This window comes from Equus quagga, chromosome 7 (genome assembly GCF_021613505.1).
Source record: "Equus quagga isolate Etosha38 chromosome 7, UCLA_HA_Equagga_1.0, whole genome shotgun sequence".
Taxonomy (NCBI): Eukaryota; Metazoa; Chordata; class Mammalia; order Perissodactyla; family Equidae; genus Equus; species Equus quagga.
The window spans coordinates 99,186,837-99,206,236 of record NC_060273.1 but is presented as its reverse complement, the minus strand read 5'-3'; the positions used below and the strand labels follow the sequence as shown (position 1 = coordinate 99,206,236).

The 19,400-nt window shown below is 39.9% G+C and overlaps 1 protein-coding gene across 1 annotated transcript in view; it reads right to left on the bottom strand.

Annotated features, from left to right (window-relative positions):
• Window positions 1-18,900, bottom strand: part of TRIM36 (tripartite motif containing 36) — a 38,037-nt gene extending 19,137 nt beyond the window's left edge. The window contains exons 1-5 of the mRNA XM_046665627.1: window positions 18,622-18,900; window positions 16,341-16,575; window positions 7,016-7,341; window positions 4,653-4,799; window positions 706-801 (exon numbers count right to left, since the gene is read on the bottom strand). Of these exons, the coding sequence (XP_046521583.1) occupies window positions 706-801; window positions 4,653-4,799; window positions 7,016-7,341; window positions 16,341-16,575; window positions 18,622-18,648 (831 nt within the window). The 5' untranslated portion in view covers window positions 18,649-18,900. The remainder of the gene's footprint in view (window positions 1-705; window positions 802-4,652; window positions 4,800-7,015; window positions 7,342-16,340; window positions 16,576-18,621) is intronic.
• Between the last annotated feature and the right edge of the window lie 500 nt (window positions 18,901-19,400).

Genomic DNA, 19,400 nt, shown 5'->3' with positions numbered 1-19,400 from the left:
TTACAACCTTTCCAGGCACTAATCCTCCCACTCTTCAACAACTCCTCTCCTGAACAATATAAACCAACACGGTCCAGTCTCACCTTTATGGAATCACACAGTAAGTACTCCTTTGTATCGGGCATCTTTCTTTCAATATTATTGCAAGATTTATCTACATTGTTGCATATAATTGTAGATATTCATTCTTACTGCTATTTATATTACATCATTGATGGGCATTTGGGTAATTTCCACTTTGTGGCTATTACAAATAATGTAGCTATGAACATTCTAATTCATGTCTTTGGTGAACATATGTCAGGTGTATACTTAGGAATAGCTGGAATTTTAAATAAACCTGGTCCTATCCACATATAGTATGTTTTTCAAATGCCATCTGTTAATTCTGGAAAATACAGATAACTGTAAAAGCTATCATCTCCCTTATATTGCTATTTTTGAGTCCTTGTTAACTGCCACATAAAGAGTTAGTCGTTCTTTGCTCTGTGCTCCAATATCATTTAATCACTACTTCTGTTGCAGCACTGATCATACAGCATAACTTATTTTTGACATTTGTTTTCCCAGTCCCAGAAAAGCAGGGGGTGAAATCTAACACAACTTTGTCCTCTCAGCTCATCTAATACCCTCAGGATTTTATAAATGAATAAGTGAACATCTAGATGAATAAATGAGAAATACGCAAGCCAGTTTATCACTTACCTCTGTTTCTTTCATTAACAAGTTTAGTTCAGAAATTTGACTCTTCACCTGGCTCTCCTTGCCAATAAGGTAATCAATATCCTTTGAAAGTTTTTCCTGTTGGAAATTATTAGTAACACAAATAAGCAGAAATATAAGTTTAACAAAGGCCTTAAAGAATTTTTTTTTCAGAGTACTCATCCTCTTTGTTAGCCTGTGATAAACAGACAGTAAAATTGACAAACAGTAACATCAACTATGGTGATTATCCTTATTAACCCAAGGTAAACAGATACTTGCCTTGAGCACACAGGCCCAAGGATATACGAGAAAGTAGAAGAAGGGTGGAAACAAGAACAAAATAGTGAAGCTCAGATTATCAAAAATCCCAAAGACACTAATAGTACATTTTTGTTGTCTCATCATCACTCCCAGGACTCTTTCTCTAAGTCTTCTAAGTAAACGGGAGGGCAGAAATTCAAACAGTATTTTCTTCCATCAGATTTTACAATTCACTCACACACAAAAACAATAGGAACAGAAAAAAAGAACCTTCCAAAATAATCTTCATAGCCCATCCCAGCCTAGATGGTCATTAAATAATTATACGATAAACAATATGAAAATACAGATTTATAAAACAGAGCTTATTAAGCTTCCAGAGCTTAATGAACAACTTGTTTACAAAGCAGTCATTTGAGAATCAGTAAAGTTTACCATAGAGATAACGTCACAGGTTTTGGTAAGATCTCTAAGTCTAGCCCAGAAAAAATAATATGTAATATGCTGAAGTATATTAAAAAGCAAACAAAAACCCTGAAGTACTTTGGGGTACAAAGTTCTAACAGACAAATGTATCCAGAGTCTAAAAAGAATAAGAACATCCAGAAAACACCTAAGGAGGTGCAGCCCTGCCTGGAGGAACTGAGCATTTCTCTGTCACTGCTGATGATCTGAATGAAAAGAGGGTAAGAAAAGAAAGGGGCAGAGACCCAGCTTTGAGGAATTTAAGAAGTGAGTCTCCTACCAATATTATCTTCCTCTTTTTTCCCTTAGACCACATAGCAGGGTAAGAGAACGGATGCAGAAACCAAAGTGACAGGTCTCCGGCAGCACCTGGCTCTAATTCACTGAACACCCAGCAGTCAGACACAGTGAGTTTCCTTGATGGCTCACTGGAGGCACAGAGGAAAGACCCATGAGGTAGATGAACAAGATTTCTGAGGACTAAAGGCAGGACAGGACCAAGAAAGAAACTGTAGGATGTTAGGGATAGGAAGAGACATAAAATCTTGTGTCTTAACCCAGCATTTTACAGGTGAGGAAACCAAAGCTCACTGAGTACAAATATCACATAGTCAGTAGCTGAACTAGACAGTTCCTCAGTGCCCAGTACTAACCACCATTCCTTCCACAGGGCCTTCCGCAGCACGAAGCTGCAAGGAAGGTGACACTTCCTCCTGTACTGCCCTGTCAGGCACATGCTGGGACCAGAAGTACCACGTGCAGGGGGTTGTACTCCTTTTGGCTACAGCAGCAAAGAGAAGAATTTGTAAAACTACAGAGGCCAGGCTTGTCCTACTTCAAGGTGCGTGGGCCTGTGTGATCTTCATTAGCTCTGGGGAAACTGACGCACGCTAGCATTTGAGAAGCACTGCTCTAGAGGAAAGCTTTGAGCAATTTTTGGGTCCTTGAGAAATTAGCCTCTGATGAGTTCCTAGAGAACTGGGGCCTACTATATCCAAAAGATTTAAAACTGCTTCCCCCATTAGACGCACTTCCTGAAGGAAGGAGCCACATCTCTTCATGTTTTACTTTAATGCTCAGTCAATGCCTAGTGTCAGTGTCTGAAGCATGTACTTTTTGGAGGCCTATGAACAAATGGACACACTGATTCTTGGTTAAAACAGATCGAGTCTCAACACAGATTGCCTAGGTCCAATGAGACGCAGAAGAGAAATGATAATATAACATATATCATGGAGCCCTCCAGCTTAAAATCTAAAACCAAGTGAAAAGGAAGGAGATCTAAGGAGATCAGTTTGCTACTTTTAGCAAATAGCAAATCTAAATAATTTTATTCTTACTAAAAAGTGAGTAAATTAAGAAACCTATTATGGAGTCTATTTAAAAAAAAGGCTGAAACATAAGTGAGAGAAATTAACACCAGAACATAAAGAATAACAAGTGTATACTGTAGTCAAAGATTTATTCCAGGTAACAGAAAAAAACTGGGGGACAGCTTGTGTAAGATCAAACCAATAAGAAACAAAAAAACAAGGTGTCAGAGTTAAACGTAATCAGCAAACAGTGGCACTGCGACTGTGGGGCATAATGCCCCAGCTTACTGTCTGAAGAGGCTTCTGAAGCCTGGTGCAGAGAACTCAAGTGGAGCTGAGGATCTACCATGAGTTGAGGAGAGGAAGTTGGGAGTCCAGGGAGGCCAGAGTTTATACAACACCTAACAACAATAGCTATAAAGAGAAAGAACTCTGCAGAGGTACAAGGGGGCCCCCTCGCCTATTCAGCAGAGCACTGATTCATTCACATGTGTGAGGAAACCGTCAGAGGCCATGGACAGTAGCACCCAGAAGGAGGAGAGGGAAGAACTCCAGGAGTTCACACAGGCTGGGAACAGCACCTGTTCCCTACCAGCCAGACTAAAAAATAACCCTCAAAATTCACAGGGCATCGGGAAGAGTACACAAAGGGTTTTACTTCAATAGTCAGGTAAGATTGCTCCGAGAAGTAATCGCCACTCAGTCCTGCCTAAGGCAGCTACAAAGCAAGACCCGAAAGGAACAAACTGTTCCCAAGTAACTTAATCGCACACCAGAAGGAAACTCAAGAACATCTGGAGAAATGCAAAAATATCTAGTGCCCAAGAAGGTAAAATTTACAATACCTGGTGGCCAATAAAGAATTGCCAGGCATGCAGAGGAGGAGGGGAATCATAAGAAGAAAAAATCAGACAAAACTGACCTGGTAATGACACAGACAACAGAATTAATAAACAAGGACAATAAAACAACCACACATATAATTCACCTGTTCAATGGAGAAGGAAGACTGAGCATGACAGACATACAAAATGCAAAATATAAAATTGTACGTACATATGCAAATTACATATAGGCCAAAAAGTGCGTACACATATTGTTAAAAATTGAAACAAAAATTAAAATGGGTGTTAGATTTACGGAAGAATTAATTCCTTTTTAAAAAGGAAAAAGGAATGGAATAAAAAATAGCATTATATCACTGCCTACTTGGCTGTAAATTATCAACCAAATTTGCAAGTTTTAAAAGGACCACATACAGTCATGCACCACATAACAACGTTTTGGTCAACGACAGACCGCATCTATGACGGTGGTCCCATAAGATTAGCACCATAGTGCCTAGGTGTGTAGTAGGCTGTACCATCTAGGTTTGTGTAAATTGCTCTATGATGTTCACACAATGACAAAATCACCTAATGACACATTTCTCAAAATCACCTAATGACACATTTCTCAGAACGTATCCCTGTCGTCAAGCAAGGCATGACTGTATAAGCTTACCAGACAGCAAGTAACTCAGTTTTAGATAGTACCCACCAGAATAAACAGAATCTACAGGCAAGCAACAAGAATCAAGTGTCAAAATAGCTACTGTCTTTCAAAGTGTGTCATTCTCATATACACACTCGGTATCACAGGCATTGGGCTCACTGGCGACCATATGAAGTATCCGTCGTCCCGCTCTCTTTCTCAGAGTTCAGAACTAGCAGATCACTGTGGCAAAGAACTGCCTGGTCAGAAATACTAACCTCATATTAGCAGATCAGTAAGTAACACTTTGGATGTTCACTCATTTCAGTAAAACAGACCACACAACATGCCACGATTTCAAAAGGAAAAAGTTAAAGGTATAAAGTAAAATAAAGTTACAAGGAATCAAAATTTAGTTCCAAAAATAAGTCCCACCTTTAAGGTTTTGTAGGCACTGCTCATGGTAGTCACACGGTGATTGGAATGATTACCACCCAACTTACAGAGATGACAAACTGGCCTCCTACATAATTCACAGTACATGTTGATTCTCTCTGTTTCATGTTCTGGGCACATTAAAATCTATTGAGGAAAGAATAAAAGTGTGATTAAGGGTCTTCATAGCTTACATGGCACTCAAAAGTTTTCAAGTAATGGGATAAAGTCCCAAAATGCAAAGATTTGCTTTATAAAATCACTAAATAAAGCCATTTAAATGAATGAAAGTGTGAAAAGAAATAAAAGTGTTTGGTACATCATATGAAAATTCTCTACAGTAGAATCACTGTTTTTCAATTTGAGGGTTCAAATGGTCAATAAAATACACAGATGTTGTCATCTCCCCTAAACTTGATGATAAGGTGAAAATTTCACTGCTATGAGACTCAAGTAAAACGCTTAACCAAGCTAGAAAGGCCCCTGGCCACAGTGACTAGGCAGCTCTTAATGATCACGATCAATGTTTTTATAAGGTACCATAACAAATAATTTATGAGAACCATGGCCTCATGATCCTCACAGGACATCTGTTACTAAGAGAGTCTTGGAATACTTTAGGATATAAGCTTCCAGATGCGTTTGCTTTTACATTTTAATTGCACACACACTGACCAAGTTCAGAACTGTGTTTTTCTGATTTAAGTTTCTACCTTTTTATTTAGTCTGTAAACTACCATCATAGCTACATTTGAAATTTTACATAAAATAACTGTTTTCATTTGGCAGAAGGGAAGAATTCCTTTAAGCTAGTGTCATTAATGAAATCAAAAAGTTGTCCATGATTCCAATAGGTTAGATTTTAAGTAACTATAACTCATCTGATAACTGAGAGACATTAAAAAAAATTTCTTCTCAGGATATAAAGTCCTGATTCCGATGAGGAGGCACAGGAGAAAAACAACTGGAAAAGATTTCTAAGTATGTTCAAGTTCCTACATTCTCAAAGTCACTACATTAAAAATAAAATAGAAAGTTTGCCTTTCTCAAAGGAATGATCACAAGAACTCAAAGTTACAGGAAAATATTCTATAGGATACACAGACACTTTTTTAGAATTTTTTATAGTGAATAACACTAAAGACTTGAAGGAAAAAAAGTTTTTTTCTCAACGTACCTATTCATATGCCTTTGGTTCTCTCTTATCAATCTGATATTTGCAAATAGAATAAGACTCCAATTTATACTCAAAATTTTTCAATTTCATGAAATTCTTAGCTCATAAAAACTCAAGCCCAATATAATTCAACTAACAACCATAGGTTCTCTCATGATAGAATAGTATTAATCAGTTTAACTCATCTTTTACAAGAAACAAAACACCAGACGGAAGTCATAAATTTTTAAAAATCTATGACCTTAAGCATTTAAAATGAGATAAGGACCATAACAGAGGACTAGAAACTATTTGATCAATCTATTGCCACACTGACATAGTTTGAGAAAAGAGTCATCAAAACGTGGGCACACAGACTGTTTTTGTTTTAATCTACCTGTCGTCCTACACTACTTCATATGATGGCAGAAATGCTCAGCTCACAGCTTCAAAATAACTTGTGGGATCTTCTCTTCCATTTTTCTATTACAAATTAAAGGTTTTATGTTCAAGAACACAAAAACAGATTTTCAAACTCACAAGTTATTAGATTGGAATAAGAACTTTAAAAGAATCAATTACAGTGTTTTTATCTATATAAATCAGAAAGCAGTATAAGTGAAGATATCCATGAATCATTCTGCTTTTCAGTTACGCAGCAGAGAAAACAATACATAAAGTTCTCCTGAACGTTGTTATAGAAAGTACCCAGAATATTTAAGAAATGCAAATTCTACTTCAGACGTTATATAACCACTATATCACAAGCTTCAAACTGTTAGGCTGTAATTAGTCTTATTTATTCATAGTACTTAGCTAACTAAAAATGTCTGAAAAATGTTTACCAATTAAATCTTTTAGATAATTATGGCTTTATCACATTAAAGCACAAAAGCTCTTTAACTTGAATAATTTCAATCTTAGAGAGTACATCTGAGATAAGGTAACCTTTATTACTCAGAGTTACCATTAGGACATTCAACTGTGTCGTCTGACACTGTACTGTAACAGAGTGAACGGTAATATTGCCTTCTAAGCTGTGGGGCTGTTTAGCAACATACTAAATAACCTCAACTACTAGGCCTTAATTTCTTGTACCAGCTTTTCAAGTCAAGCAAGTTCCTTTCTTACTGTCAAGTTCTAGACTGGTAATAATTTCTCTTATAAATTAAGTTTAATACTCCAACTTAATAAACACTTCACTTACCTTGGGTCTAAAATTAGTGGTTGGGCCCACATACTCATGCTGAGCTTTTACAGTACCCCAAGGATGATAAATTTTGAAGCATTCATTGCAGTAGCTTGCACTACAGTCCAGGCAACTTTTTGTGGATTCTTGAGGTGGTGGTTTACACAGGTCACACATAATGGCTGTGGCCGCCCTGGCTGCCTGCCGGTATCTTTCAACAATAGTTTCCAAAGTGAAATTTCGAAACAGACCGCTGATTCCTCGTTCTCCAAGATCCACATCATGCTCACAGCCAGGGCACGGAAAAGTAGTTGTCCTGGGGGTCAATGAATTGCGCTTCCAGCCTGTGTAATTAGCAAGTCCTTGTTTAGTTACATCAGCAGGAAAATGAATAGATTGAGGGAAAAAAGAGTCACGTTTTGGAAAGATATATATCCACAAATATTTTCCAAAAATATAATATTCAAAGTGGCTCCACTTGAGTCAATTTATATTCTGGAAATGCTTTTTTAAGAAGTTTTTCCTTGCATACAGAAGACAATCCCAAGTTACTGAATAGTTATTAAATCAAAGAGGAAAGGAAAATATTCTATAGTAAATCCCACATAAAAATCATATTAAATCAAACAGATATATGGACAAGACAGGTAATACAATACTACACAGGGTCAGGATCTTTTGCAATTATATAATTAACATTTACAGTTATTTTTATATATTATATCCAAAAGAAATTGGCTTCCACTTAAATGAACACAGCCTTGGCTGACTGATAGGAAATGAATTCATACATAAAAGAGCAGGATTCGTTAACTCAGGGTCCACAGATACACTCCAGAGAGAGCCAAACAGTTCTGTAAACTATTTGAAATTATAGGCAAAATTTTGCATCTATGTACCTAAGCATATTTTCCGGTTAAAAAACCATAGCTTTTATCAGATTCTCAAAGGAATATGTGAGCACAAAAGTGTTAAGAACCACTGCAAAAGAGGGTTTCCCACTGTAGTATTGTTTTATTTGGAAACATTCAGTAGGCAAATCAGTTAATTGAGTGCAATCTATAAAAGAGTGAAAAGCTCATTCATAGACCCAGAGCTAGTGACACTAAGAGGGACCAACCATTTAGTATCTTCTTTTGACCTGAAACAAAGAATCATTAAGATTACTTAAATTCAGTAAGCCAAAAGTTACCCAAAAAGTATAAAAAATAATTTTATAATATATACATAATACAATAAATGACCTTAAACATCACACTTTTGTTCAGCCTTATCCTGATTTTAACAAATCAGGAAATCAAGGCATGACAGACCTTATCCACAAGTTCACAAGAACCTGGGGCTGTCCACTTCACACAGGTGCGGGCACACCATAGTCCCTCCTCTCATTTATGAATCTGTTCTTAGAGTTTGTAGTCCTGGTTGACCACAAAATAACTCCCTAAATATAAACACAAACTTCTTAACCTACAGCCTTCTTTTATACTACCATGTATCCAGTACCAAAAATGAATGGTTAAACTTAGCACACAACATTTATAAAAGGCCTTTAAACAGCCATATTAATAGTGCCTTGGCACATTACTACCATCACTGAAAAGACTGTCTCAAAAGATGTCTGGCAGGGCCAGCCCATGGCGTGGTGGTTAAGTTTGTGCACTCCGCTTCAGTGGCCGGGGGTTCACAGGTTCGGATCCTGGGCGCGGACCTAGCACTGCTTGTCAAGCCACACTGTGTGGCAGCATCCCACATAAAATAGAGGAAGATTGGCACAGATATTAGCTCAGCGACAATCTTCCTCACCAAGAAAAGGTCTGGCATGATACACTATAGGTAAAATTTAGCAATCATCCCATGCTATTAATCATTTAAAATGACTTTACAGCATGCTAAATGGCATTGAGCCCTGAAAGCTACTTATACTATAAACATGCAGAATATTTTTAATATTTTCATTTAAAAACATTTTTAACTTTTACATTTTTAAACATACAAAAAATGCATATACCAAAAAAACCTGCCCCATAAAAATCTGAAAATCCAAAATAAAATATATTCTTGTAATAATTCTAAAAACATGCAATACAGTCCAAAGTATTTCACACCACAGCAGGCATATAATGAAACAAGCAGCAGAGCTACTTTTAAAACACATGCCAATGAAAATTCCATTTAGTGAAAAAACAAGCCAAATAATTCTGGAAGTGATATAGTGCAGTGGTCAAGTTTAAACAAATGGAAATTCACATTTAATTGCATGCTTCCGCTCATGAAATAGGTGCTAGAAATTAAAATGGATAACTAATCTCAACAGTCAATGTTTTTAAAAAGTGGGTTATTATTGGTTTTACAAATTGAAGGTTGTGATCAATCAAGTAAAGGGAAAAAGAAATGAAATCATGACAACAAAATCATGCTTTAACTTGTACACTGGTGACACCCAGATCTTGGGCTTCATGTTCAGAAATTTCAAAAAAGATGTTTTGTCCCTTTTCTGTAAACCTCTTTCAAACTATTTTTATAATAAAAATCCAAGTGTAAAGGATCACACTGAACTTCTTAAATCAGACAAAATATTTCATCAATACATCTTGGCTATTTTTATAAACAGACCTAAAAGCTCTCAAATGTTTTTAGAACTTATATTTTATTTCATCTGTCTTATACTTCTACCATTGTTTTCATAAAAACAAACAACAGAATATATGTTCAGGGCACTAAAGAAAACAGGACAGATTTAAGGCCATTCTGGGAAGGAAACCTAATTAAAAAAAAAATCAAGACAGTGGAACTAAGAATATAGTGTAATAGAGTCAACTTTTTACTCTCTATAGTTGTGCTGTCTAATACAGTAACCATTAGCCAAACTGGCTATTTAACTTTAATCAAAATTAAATTAAATTAGAAATTCAGTTCCTTGGTTGCGCTGGCCACATTTAAAATTCTCAACAGCCACCTGTGGCTAGCGGCTACCATACTGCACAGTGCAGGGTGAAACATTTCCATGATCGCAGAAAGTTCACTGGATAACATTGCTCTCTAGAGAGAGATAATGAGGAAGAAAAGCAACGATGGCTGAGAGAGGTAAGGAAGCAACGTAGGCCAAGCAGTGCAACTTCATATGTCAAACAGTATGCAAATTGTTTGAATACTGTCACCCTGCAGAATCAATTCTTTTCCCCACATACCTTTATTCCAATGATAGATTAAACAAGTACAAATCATGACACAATTTTAAAATGAAGACTCTAAAAAATCTTCAAATTGGTATAGTAAATCTCCAAAAAAGAGGGCTTTCAGTCATGTCCTACCATTTAAATATCAAACTGAAAATAAAGCATTTCAAACCAGGAGTAAACTCAGCACTAACAGGTCCAAAACGTCTGCCAGCTGCGTCCTCTCGCCGCACATTCTGGTGGTAACAGCGTCCCCACTATTACCACCTGGCTGGTCAGGGGCTACCTTGCCCCAAGCTCAACACTCATGTCGGGCTTCTCGGTGTTTGGCAATGGGCTGATGTCTTCTACTGCCACCCTAATGTTTCTTTTAGCACATTCTGACCATCTGATGGCCACCAATTGCATTTACCCTTGAAGTATTATTAGCATTTTCAACCTGCAAAACCTTTTTCTTAAATGCTGTCTGAATCAAAAAAGGATAATAAGCAATTAACTTATTTTAAGCAAACTGCTCCTACCTTTCCTTCTAATTATTAAGTTGGAACACTTAAAATTCTCAGGGACTCGCCAAAGCCTATAAGAGGAAAGATCACATGTGGCATATAGAAGCAGCTGTAAGATTCTAGAACAGATGCATGCATGTAAGGAAGACAGAAAAGGGATAACATTTCAAGTGTTTATTTTCTTCAATAAAACATAAGGTATCACCAGCATTCGACAAAAAAAGTAGCCAATTTTACTTTAAAGGTCAACTGGAGTAAAAAAAAAAAAAAAATTATAGTAAGATAGGTCGGCCTATCTTTCATTCAGAATCAAATATTTCAGAAAGCCTAAAAAAGCAGTGTGCATTATTTACCCACAAATGGGTAAGATCTGTGTTAAAACTGAAATACTTTGAAACATTAACAAAGAAAAGACATCATAAGCATAAAACAAGCAAAGATTATGCTATTAACTACAAAAATGATCAATACCTTTAAACAAACTTTTAAATACAGAAGGAAGTACTGGCTTGTTTAACCTCCCCAAGGTAGCGAACGTGGCTGTTAACACAAGCTTCGTTCCACTAAGCAAATGAAAAAGACTTTTAAGGTAACCTACATGAAAAAAGCTAACAACAGGGGTATGTCATTTTCTTCAACAATATCTTGTCACTTATATTGACAAAATACAAGCTCTCAAAATCAGTGCTCCCTTTAGAAACATCAGAACTTGCTTGGAAATTTAGTCCTGTTGACCTTTAAGTCCTCTCAGCCCAATTCATTCACCTTCGACAAAATTTTGCAGACTTGACCACTGATATTTAAAAACCTTATCTACACGAAGTTATTTAATTTAACTCTAACACTATACTGCCTGCGGCCACACAAGCAATAAAGCGTTTTCTACCTCTCCACCCCCAAGATCTCCGCTGCGAAGCTGTGAACAATGAACAGAAAGCTGGATTTAGAATTTAATTTCAAAGAGAAGATTCACAACTTGTTAACAAAAGATAAAGCAGTAACTGTGTCCTGCACATAACACAATTTTTGAGTTAACAGTAGAAGAACGTGTTTTTCCTGGTACACATGGTATTTATGAAGCCATCACTGTAAGACATTCATCAAGCTTATCTCTGAGTTCAGAATTAATCACTGTTGGCACAGCACTCAACAGGCCTACACTTTACCTTATAGATTTGTATTTTTGAACAATCATATCTCTAACTGTTGAAAATACAAAGTAAAATCAAGCATCTTTTGTCTGATTTTTTTTACTGATGTAAAGCAATACTATAAATAAACATTACTAAAACTGACTATATTTTTCTGATGAAAGGAGATGCAAAATGAGGGGAAACCTTGCAAATATATGACCAAAAATGTACAGCAATATACCTCTTTCATTTTTACATAATTTAATATACTATTGTGTTATACACACAAACCTTACTTGCCTTTCAAGGTACCCTTTTATTCTAAAAATCTGTCAAATGTCCAATGCATTGCTATCCAAAAGGAATATGTGAGCCAAAAGTGTAAGCCACAAGTCATTTTACATTTTCCAGAAGCCAGATTAATAAAAAAGAAACAAGTGAAATTAATTTTAATAATGCTATTTAATCCCAATATATTCAAAACACTATCACTTCAAAACATAATCAATATAAAAGTTATTAAACAGAAATTTTATATTCTGTTTTTCATTTTAAGTGTTTGAAATCCACTGTGTATTTTACACTTAAAGCACATCTCAATTCAGACTAGCAGATTTCAAGTGCTCAACAGCCACTTGTGACTAGTGGCTACTGTACTGGACAGTCCACATCTAATTAATCCCTTATTAAAACAATGGCAACACTAATTTTTAGAATTCTATTCCTCCCACACCAATTGCTCAGAATAGGGTTTCTGGTTTCCTTCCCAAGTATGTCTAAATGATGAAAAATAATAAACCTGCTAGAAAAAAAGGGAACCCATTCCTTACGCTTGAATTTATCTTTGAATCTATCCTAAGAAAAATTGTTGGCAAATGCCCCATAAGTGGTGGGTAAGTAACATTATACTTGTAACACGATAACTTCTACTAGTTTAAAACTGGTGGTCACCAGGAAAGCAATCTTAAAATTGGCATTCAGTTGATGATAACCTCCAGGAATGACTATACCTGGAGCTTTCTCACCCTCTGGCGCTCCATCTGTATTTGTTAACTTGCTCTGTATGTTCTTGATGAAGGACTAAGTTCTAATTATTGCACCTCTTATGACATACTTTGTATACTGCTAGGCTACACGCTTCTTAATAAAAGGAGGACTGGATCTATCATGTCATTACGCTTCAGCATTTAGCCATGCCTGGTAACTAGGAGGCAACTTAAATATTTGTTGAATGAATGAATGGAAATGGTACTCTATAAGGCATAGAATTTCAGGCCTGGAGAAGATAGGGCAGTTGACATAACAACTGGCTTGACCTACCACCCAAGGCAGAAATCCCCTCTACAGTACTTGCAAACAGTGGTCACCTATCCACTGTTTAAAACAAAGACTCCATGGGGCTGGCCGAGTGGTTAAGTTCGCGCACTCTGCTGCAGGCGGCCCAGTGTTTCGTTGGTTCGAATCCTGGGCACGGACATAGCACCGCTCATCAAACCACACTGAGGCAGCGTCCCACATGCCACAACTAGAAGGACCCACAACAAAGAATATACAACTATGTGCCGGAGGGCTTTGGGGAGAAAAAGGAAAAAAATAAAATCTTTAAAAAATAAAAAAAAATAAATAAAACAAAGACTCCAAACACTGATGGCCCAAAAGCTGGATGGGGCAGAGTCAAAGGTGTGTTTTGGCTGCCCAGGCCTCTGTGGAGCTGGCATCATCTTTTTAAATAATTTGAATTAACTGCCAACATTTAAAAAACAGATTTCACATCAAAACTACCATCAGGTTTTTGTGGGGGAAAGAAAGAAACAGTAAATCCGACAATCTGGCACCCCCAAACCATATGATAATTCCCTAGTGCCAAGTGAGGCTACTGCAACATTAGACAAGGCGTCTATTCTAATCGCCACAGTCCCAAACCACACCCCACCGTCTCCAAAAGGAGAGGCCTAGAGTCAGGTGGCTGTTGACACATGGGCTGCTGGTTTTCTTATAGTAGTTGAGCTCATGGGAAAATAAAATATTTACTGTCTCTATTTGAAAGAAGTAAAATGAAAGAGGGACCAGTATCTATTATGCCTAGGGCCCGCTTCCTTAATGTACCTGTTTGGCCCCTGCAGCATCTAAATTTGACCCATAATTTAAACCCTTCTAATGACAAGGATCTGCCCAAATCAGGCAGCCCATTTTATTTGGACAGCCTTAGGTATCTGTTTTCTCTCATGCTAAGTTGAAATCTGCCTTCCTGTTTCATCTACTCATTGATCTGGAAGCTTCGCTGTGAAGATAGTCCGTGTACTACGCTCTTCCACAAGACAGCCATCATATTCTGCAGTCAGCCTTTCTCCAAGTCAAATACTGTTATTTCCTGTAATCGTTCTTCCCCACTCAGGACGTAATTCAATTTAACAGGTTTCTTCCTAAAGAAGCAGGAGGAGCATCTCCGCAATTCTATTTCTGATCTAGATAGTGCAAAGTATGGTGGAATGGATCTCTTGTTCTGGAAAAAATGCCATTATTACTGAATATAAGCCATTATGGCAGGCTTTGTACAAATCTTGTAGCGGAGGTTTGTCATTCAACGGCCACTCAACAAATATTTATTACCATCTACGGAGTACCATGTGAGGTAAGCTCCTGAAAACGATGAAACTATATTTCATCTAGATAACTATATCTCATATGAATCACATATAAAAACTAATCAAATTTTAAGATTAGAACCTACATAAAATACAGGATTTCAAAAAGTACATATGTGAGCTCAGTCTAATTGTAAGTAGACCTACTAGCACAGAACTAAAATTCCTTTGAACAGCCTACGCTCAATGTAGAAAAAGCGCATTTGCCTTCATCAGTTAAGCAGGGATCCCTGATTAGCCAGTGAGGTTCTACCAAGAGAATATCAAGTTTTATCTGGTAGGATGATTTTGAACAGTAATAGTTCAAAATTGTTCAGAATAGTTCAAAATCGTCTCCTTCCTCCTCAGTGCACCAGTTTCCCAGCAAGGAGGGAGACACGACAGTGATGACTTCACAATGAGCACAACCCTCTCCGCCCTAATACCCCTGAACTCCCACAATTACCTAATGCTCCTTTTTTTGCCGATATGTATAATTTTTATGTGTGCAAAATATCTTACAAGTAATTAGTGATTACCATCTAAAGAAAAATATGTGTTTAAAATGACATAAGACTACTCTTAGAATAAATCTACTTTCATCCACTCTCTGATGGAGCACAAAGACATGAATGTTGCCCAAGGGCATTCCATATCACAGTGTGGAAGAGAAAAGACAACATTCTCTAAAATGCAAATAAGGAGAAAGAAGCTCTTTTCTAATCAGAAAGGTTTTTTTACAAGATTAAAAAGTTATTCCTATAACAGAGAGAAATGGACAGAGTGGACGAAAGAATTAAACTTGAAACCTCAAAGCCAGGCGCCGGCCGAGTGGCGCAGTGGTTAAGTGCACACGTTCTGCTTCTTGCCAGCCCAAGGTTCGACAGTTCAAGATCCTGGGTGCGGACATGGCACCACTTGGCAAAAGCCATGCTGTGGTAGGCATCCCATGTATAAAGTAGAGGAAGATGGGCGTGGATGTTAGCTTAGGGCCAGTCTTCCCCAGCAAAAAGAGGAGGATTGGCAGTAGTTAGTTCAGGGCTAATCTTCCTCAAAAAAAAAAAAAACCTCAAAGCCAAATTGGGAGGAGTTGAAGCCCTGAAGTCTGGTGCTTACAGCGACTGAGTATTCTCCATACAAAGGATGAAGGAGGTGAGGATTTCTACCCAAGCCTCTGCCTCCCCATGGTCCTCACTCCTTTGGCCCTTCATGTCCCAGTGGCTCTGTTCCCAGTGATTTCAAGTTAATTTTGGTGTACATCAATCCTGCAATGGATGCCCACAAGAAAGAAAGTAACACTGTCCCAACAGGAAACAATTTAAACACTGGCTATATAACAAAGGTACAGTATGTGTGCTGTTCATCTCATTAGATCTACTTCTATCATTACCACAGGGTTCCAGTACATTTAATTGATGCTCAAAATCCTTATTTTACAAAATGGATTAAAAACAACTGAAGAAAATAAAATCCTCAGGTAGCCTAAGATGATACCAAATAACTCCTCTAAAAAATATTTTAGGACTAGTCATTACGTAATGTCATCCTTTACTTCTGCAACATTTATTTATATATTACCATACCTAGATGTTTCCCTAGCCAGTACTTCGGTAGTTCATTATTTCATCCCTCCTATGAAGGAGGTCACAGGGTGAGAACACCCCCTACAATACAGACGCAGTGAACAAGGGGGTTAACACAAAGTTGGCATTCAACATCCAACTTTAAGTGCATACGGAGACAGTGAGAGTTCATTTTGACATTTTAAAAGGGGGAGGGGTTCCTTGATAACTCAGTTTTAATTTATTCACCTGGAAAGCTTAACTCTCAAAATCACAAAAATAATTTCCCTTCCACTCTTACCACCAACTACCCCCTCCCCACCCCAGACTTCTCCCACATACCTGGTCTGCTAATTCTGTCAATTTTATCCACGCTGGGGGAGGGGAGCCGCAGCCGAGGACTGCTCTGATTGGAGTTATCTGATCCCACGTCATTGAATGAATCATCAACTGTCAGTAAGAGTTCTTTTACACATTTATGACAGATACTGTGTTGACAAGGAAGAATCAACGGGTGGGTAAACAGCTCCTTGCATGCTGGGCAAATGAGCTCTCTTTCGATATTCCTGATGGTAACCTTAAATTGAGAAAAAGAAATCAGAATCAAACGCTCTTAGTAAACATATTAACATGCTTATACCTCTTGTATAAGTACATGTGTTTACCTTTCCAAAAAGAATTAAGAAACAGGCTTTTTTTAATGGAAAGTTCCTTTGGGCTATGAAATTCCATACCATCAACCCCCGTCAACATCCCACAGCCTAGAACTGAAGGGATATCTGATGGTAAAAACTGAAGCATGAGAAAAATCAGCATAAAATATTAGGGGACCATAATATTTCATCAATTACAAAATTATTAAATCATTAATTCATTGATTTAAGACTTCAGTGAAATCCTAAAAGTAGATTACTTCAATAAAAATTAAGAATATAGCATTAAGAATAAGGCTGTCTTCCTATTTCACACATTAACTCTGTGACTGGCAAATAACAAGAGCTGGTAAAAACTGAGTTAGCCAGTTTGTTCATGGAGCCCTACTTGAAATCTGTTTACAAGCTGAATTATCAGTAATTGTCTACTTTAAATGTAACCGTTTTTCATAAGCTGCAACTGTAATGTAGGTAAAATGCTTGAGGTTCTCATGCTGCAGATCAAGGCTGTTATGTTAACAGCACTTTATGAATATTGAAAGGGTGCAGAGGATTAGAAGGCTCCATTCTAAGTGCTCTCAATACTAAAGGCTTGCGTTATTTTCAATGAGAAACATCTAGACTCTTATCACAACTAAAAAGGTTTGATGACCTCATGCCAGTTTTCCCATCCTTTCCCTAGTAGCTTTTCCTCCATGTACCCCAAACTTCAGGTGCTAGGATTCTATATTCAGCATCCCTGACATTTTACTGATAGTCCAGTTTTAAGGTACTCATAACCTTGTACGATCATTTTGACTACTGGAAATAGAAAATTAAAACTGAATTCACTTATTTTAATTAAATAAAAATGTATGCTACCCTATTCCCCCTAAAGTGACACAGGGGCTTTAAGAACCCCTGACAACAGCACTACAGCCAACAGGCTTTATCATTGTCAATGGGTCTTTGCAGTGCTTCTTGCTGCATCACTCAACAAATACTTACTAAAAGCCCACATACATCACGTCACAATTTTAAATTTGGAAGACAGCCACACCTCACAATTCTGATCAAAGAATATAGAATACTCACACCCTATCTCACTTCACAAAGGAACTGACACCTAATTTAAAGGAAAATATTGTCCTGAATGTCTAAAATAGGTTCTCAGACCATATTTTATGGGAGATCTACTTCCCACTGGAAGATCTAAAATCATTTCCATTTTTCTTGTGCATAAGGCAGTATACAAGCTTCTAATCACAAGGGACACAAAGTAATTCTTATCCAAAAGGAAAATGAGTGTTCATTTTACATTCACTGAGAGGAAACATTCTGATGAAGAGAAATGTGGACGTGGTGGCTCCCACAATTAAGCTGTTTCGAAATTAATGAGGTTCGACGGGAAACTAACATGTTCGAGGAATTGCATATTCGACCGCTTCAAACAACAACCCTTGCACCCCGACAGCTGCCGGCGCCAGCCCGCCTCCCGCGAGCAGACGCGGCGGGGAGGAGCTCCGCTGGCTGCGACGGCGAGCCAAGCCGGGCCGGCGGGGACCCGAGCGCCGGCCCCACGGCGCTCCCAGACAATGGGGGGCCGGGCACGCGCGAGGCACGCGCCCCTGGCCGCGACTGGCACCCGACCCCCGCGAGCGAGTTAATTGTACAGACCGAACCCCATTAAAGACCCCCGCCCGGCCTCCCCGAGGTGCTCAGGTGGGTGATCACCGCACCCGAGCGGCGCCCTCTTCCGGGCCCAGGGGACCCCGAGTCCGACCCTCCGAGGGGCAGAAAGAGGGCGCCCCGGCTTGCGGAACCAGCCCGGGGCGGGGAAGGCGAAGAGGAAACGGGGCCATCACACGGCCGCCCCGGCTCCTCCGGAGGAGAGGCTCCCTCCCGGCTCACGGCGGAGGGAAGAGAGAAGCCCAGGAGCCCCGGCGCGCCGCCATCGAGGCGTCGGGCGGCCGCCCCTCTCTCCCGCTCACCAGCGAGTCTGAACCATCCCCCTCCATAGTAGCCTTCTGCCAGGTGTCATCAACGGCAGGGTCCAAACTGGCAGACGGGCGGCGCCGGGCAGGGGCTGGTGGGCGGCTCCCTGCTGCGGCCGTGGAGCCTCGGCTCGGAGCCGGAGGACGAGCTGGTCAGCTGGACTCGGCCAGCCGACCGACGCGGCGAGGGGCAGGCCAGGGCGGGCGAACGCACAGGCGCGGAGAGCCGAGCTCTGCTCCCTGCGACGGCCCCAGAATGCCGCCCCTCGGCCGGCAGCGGCGGCGGCTCCTGCGGACTGCGGCGGGGCGGGCGGCAGCGCCGGGACCAGGAGGGGGCGCCGCGGGGGGCGGGGCCAGGGCGGGGCGCCACCGTCGCCCGGGCAACAGCGCCCACCGCACAAAGGAGGAGGGGCTGCGGGCGGCTGGCTACCCCGCGACTGCGCGGCTGGGCGGGGGTGTGGCGCGGGGTGCGGTCCCCCCCCCTTCCGCCGCTCACCCCTCGCCGGGTGGTCGCCGTCGCCCCCTGCCGGGGTAGGAAGGCTCTGAGGGGCGGAAGTGAGGTCCCGGCGGGGGCCGGGGCGGGGCCGGGGTGGAGCCCTCCGGCCGCGCTGCCCCAGGCTGCAGCCCTGGGCCCCAACCCCGCGCAGCCCATCTGCCCTTGATTTTGTTTGCCCTGCGCGGTGGCAGAGCGCGGTGCGAGGCATCACTGACAAGCCCATTTTCTGACTCTGGACGGGGCGGTGGGGCCGAGGGCGGGCCCAAGCCGCCTTCCCAGT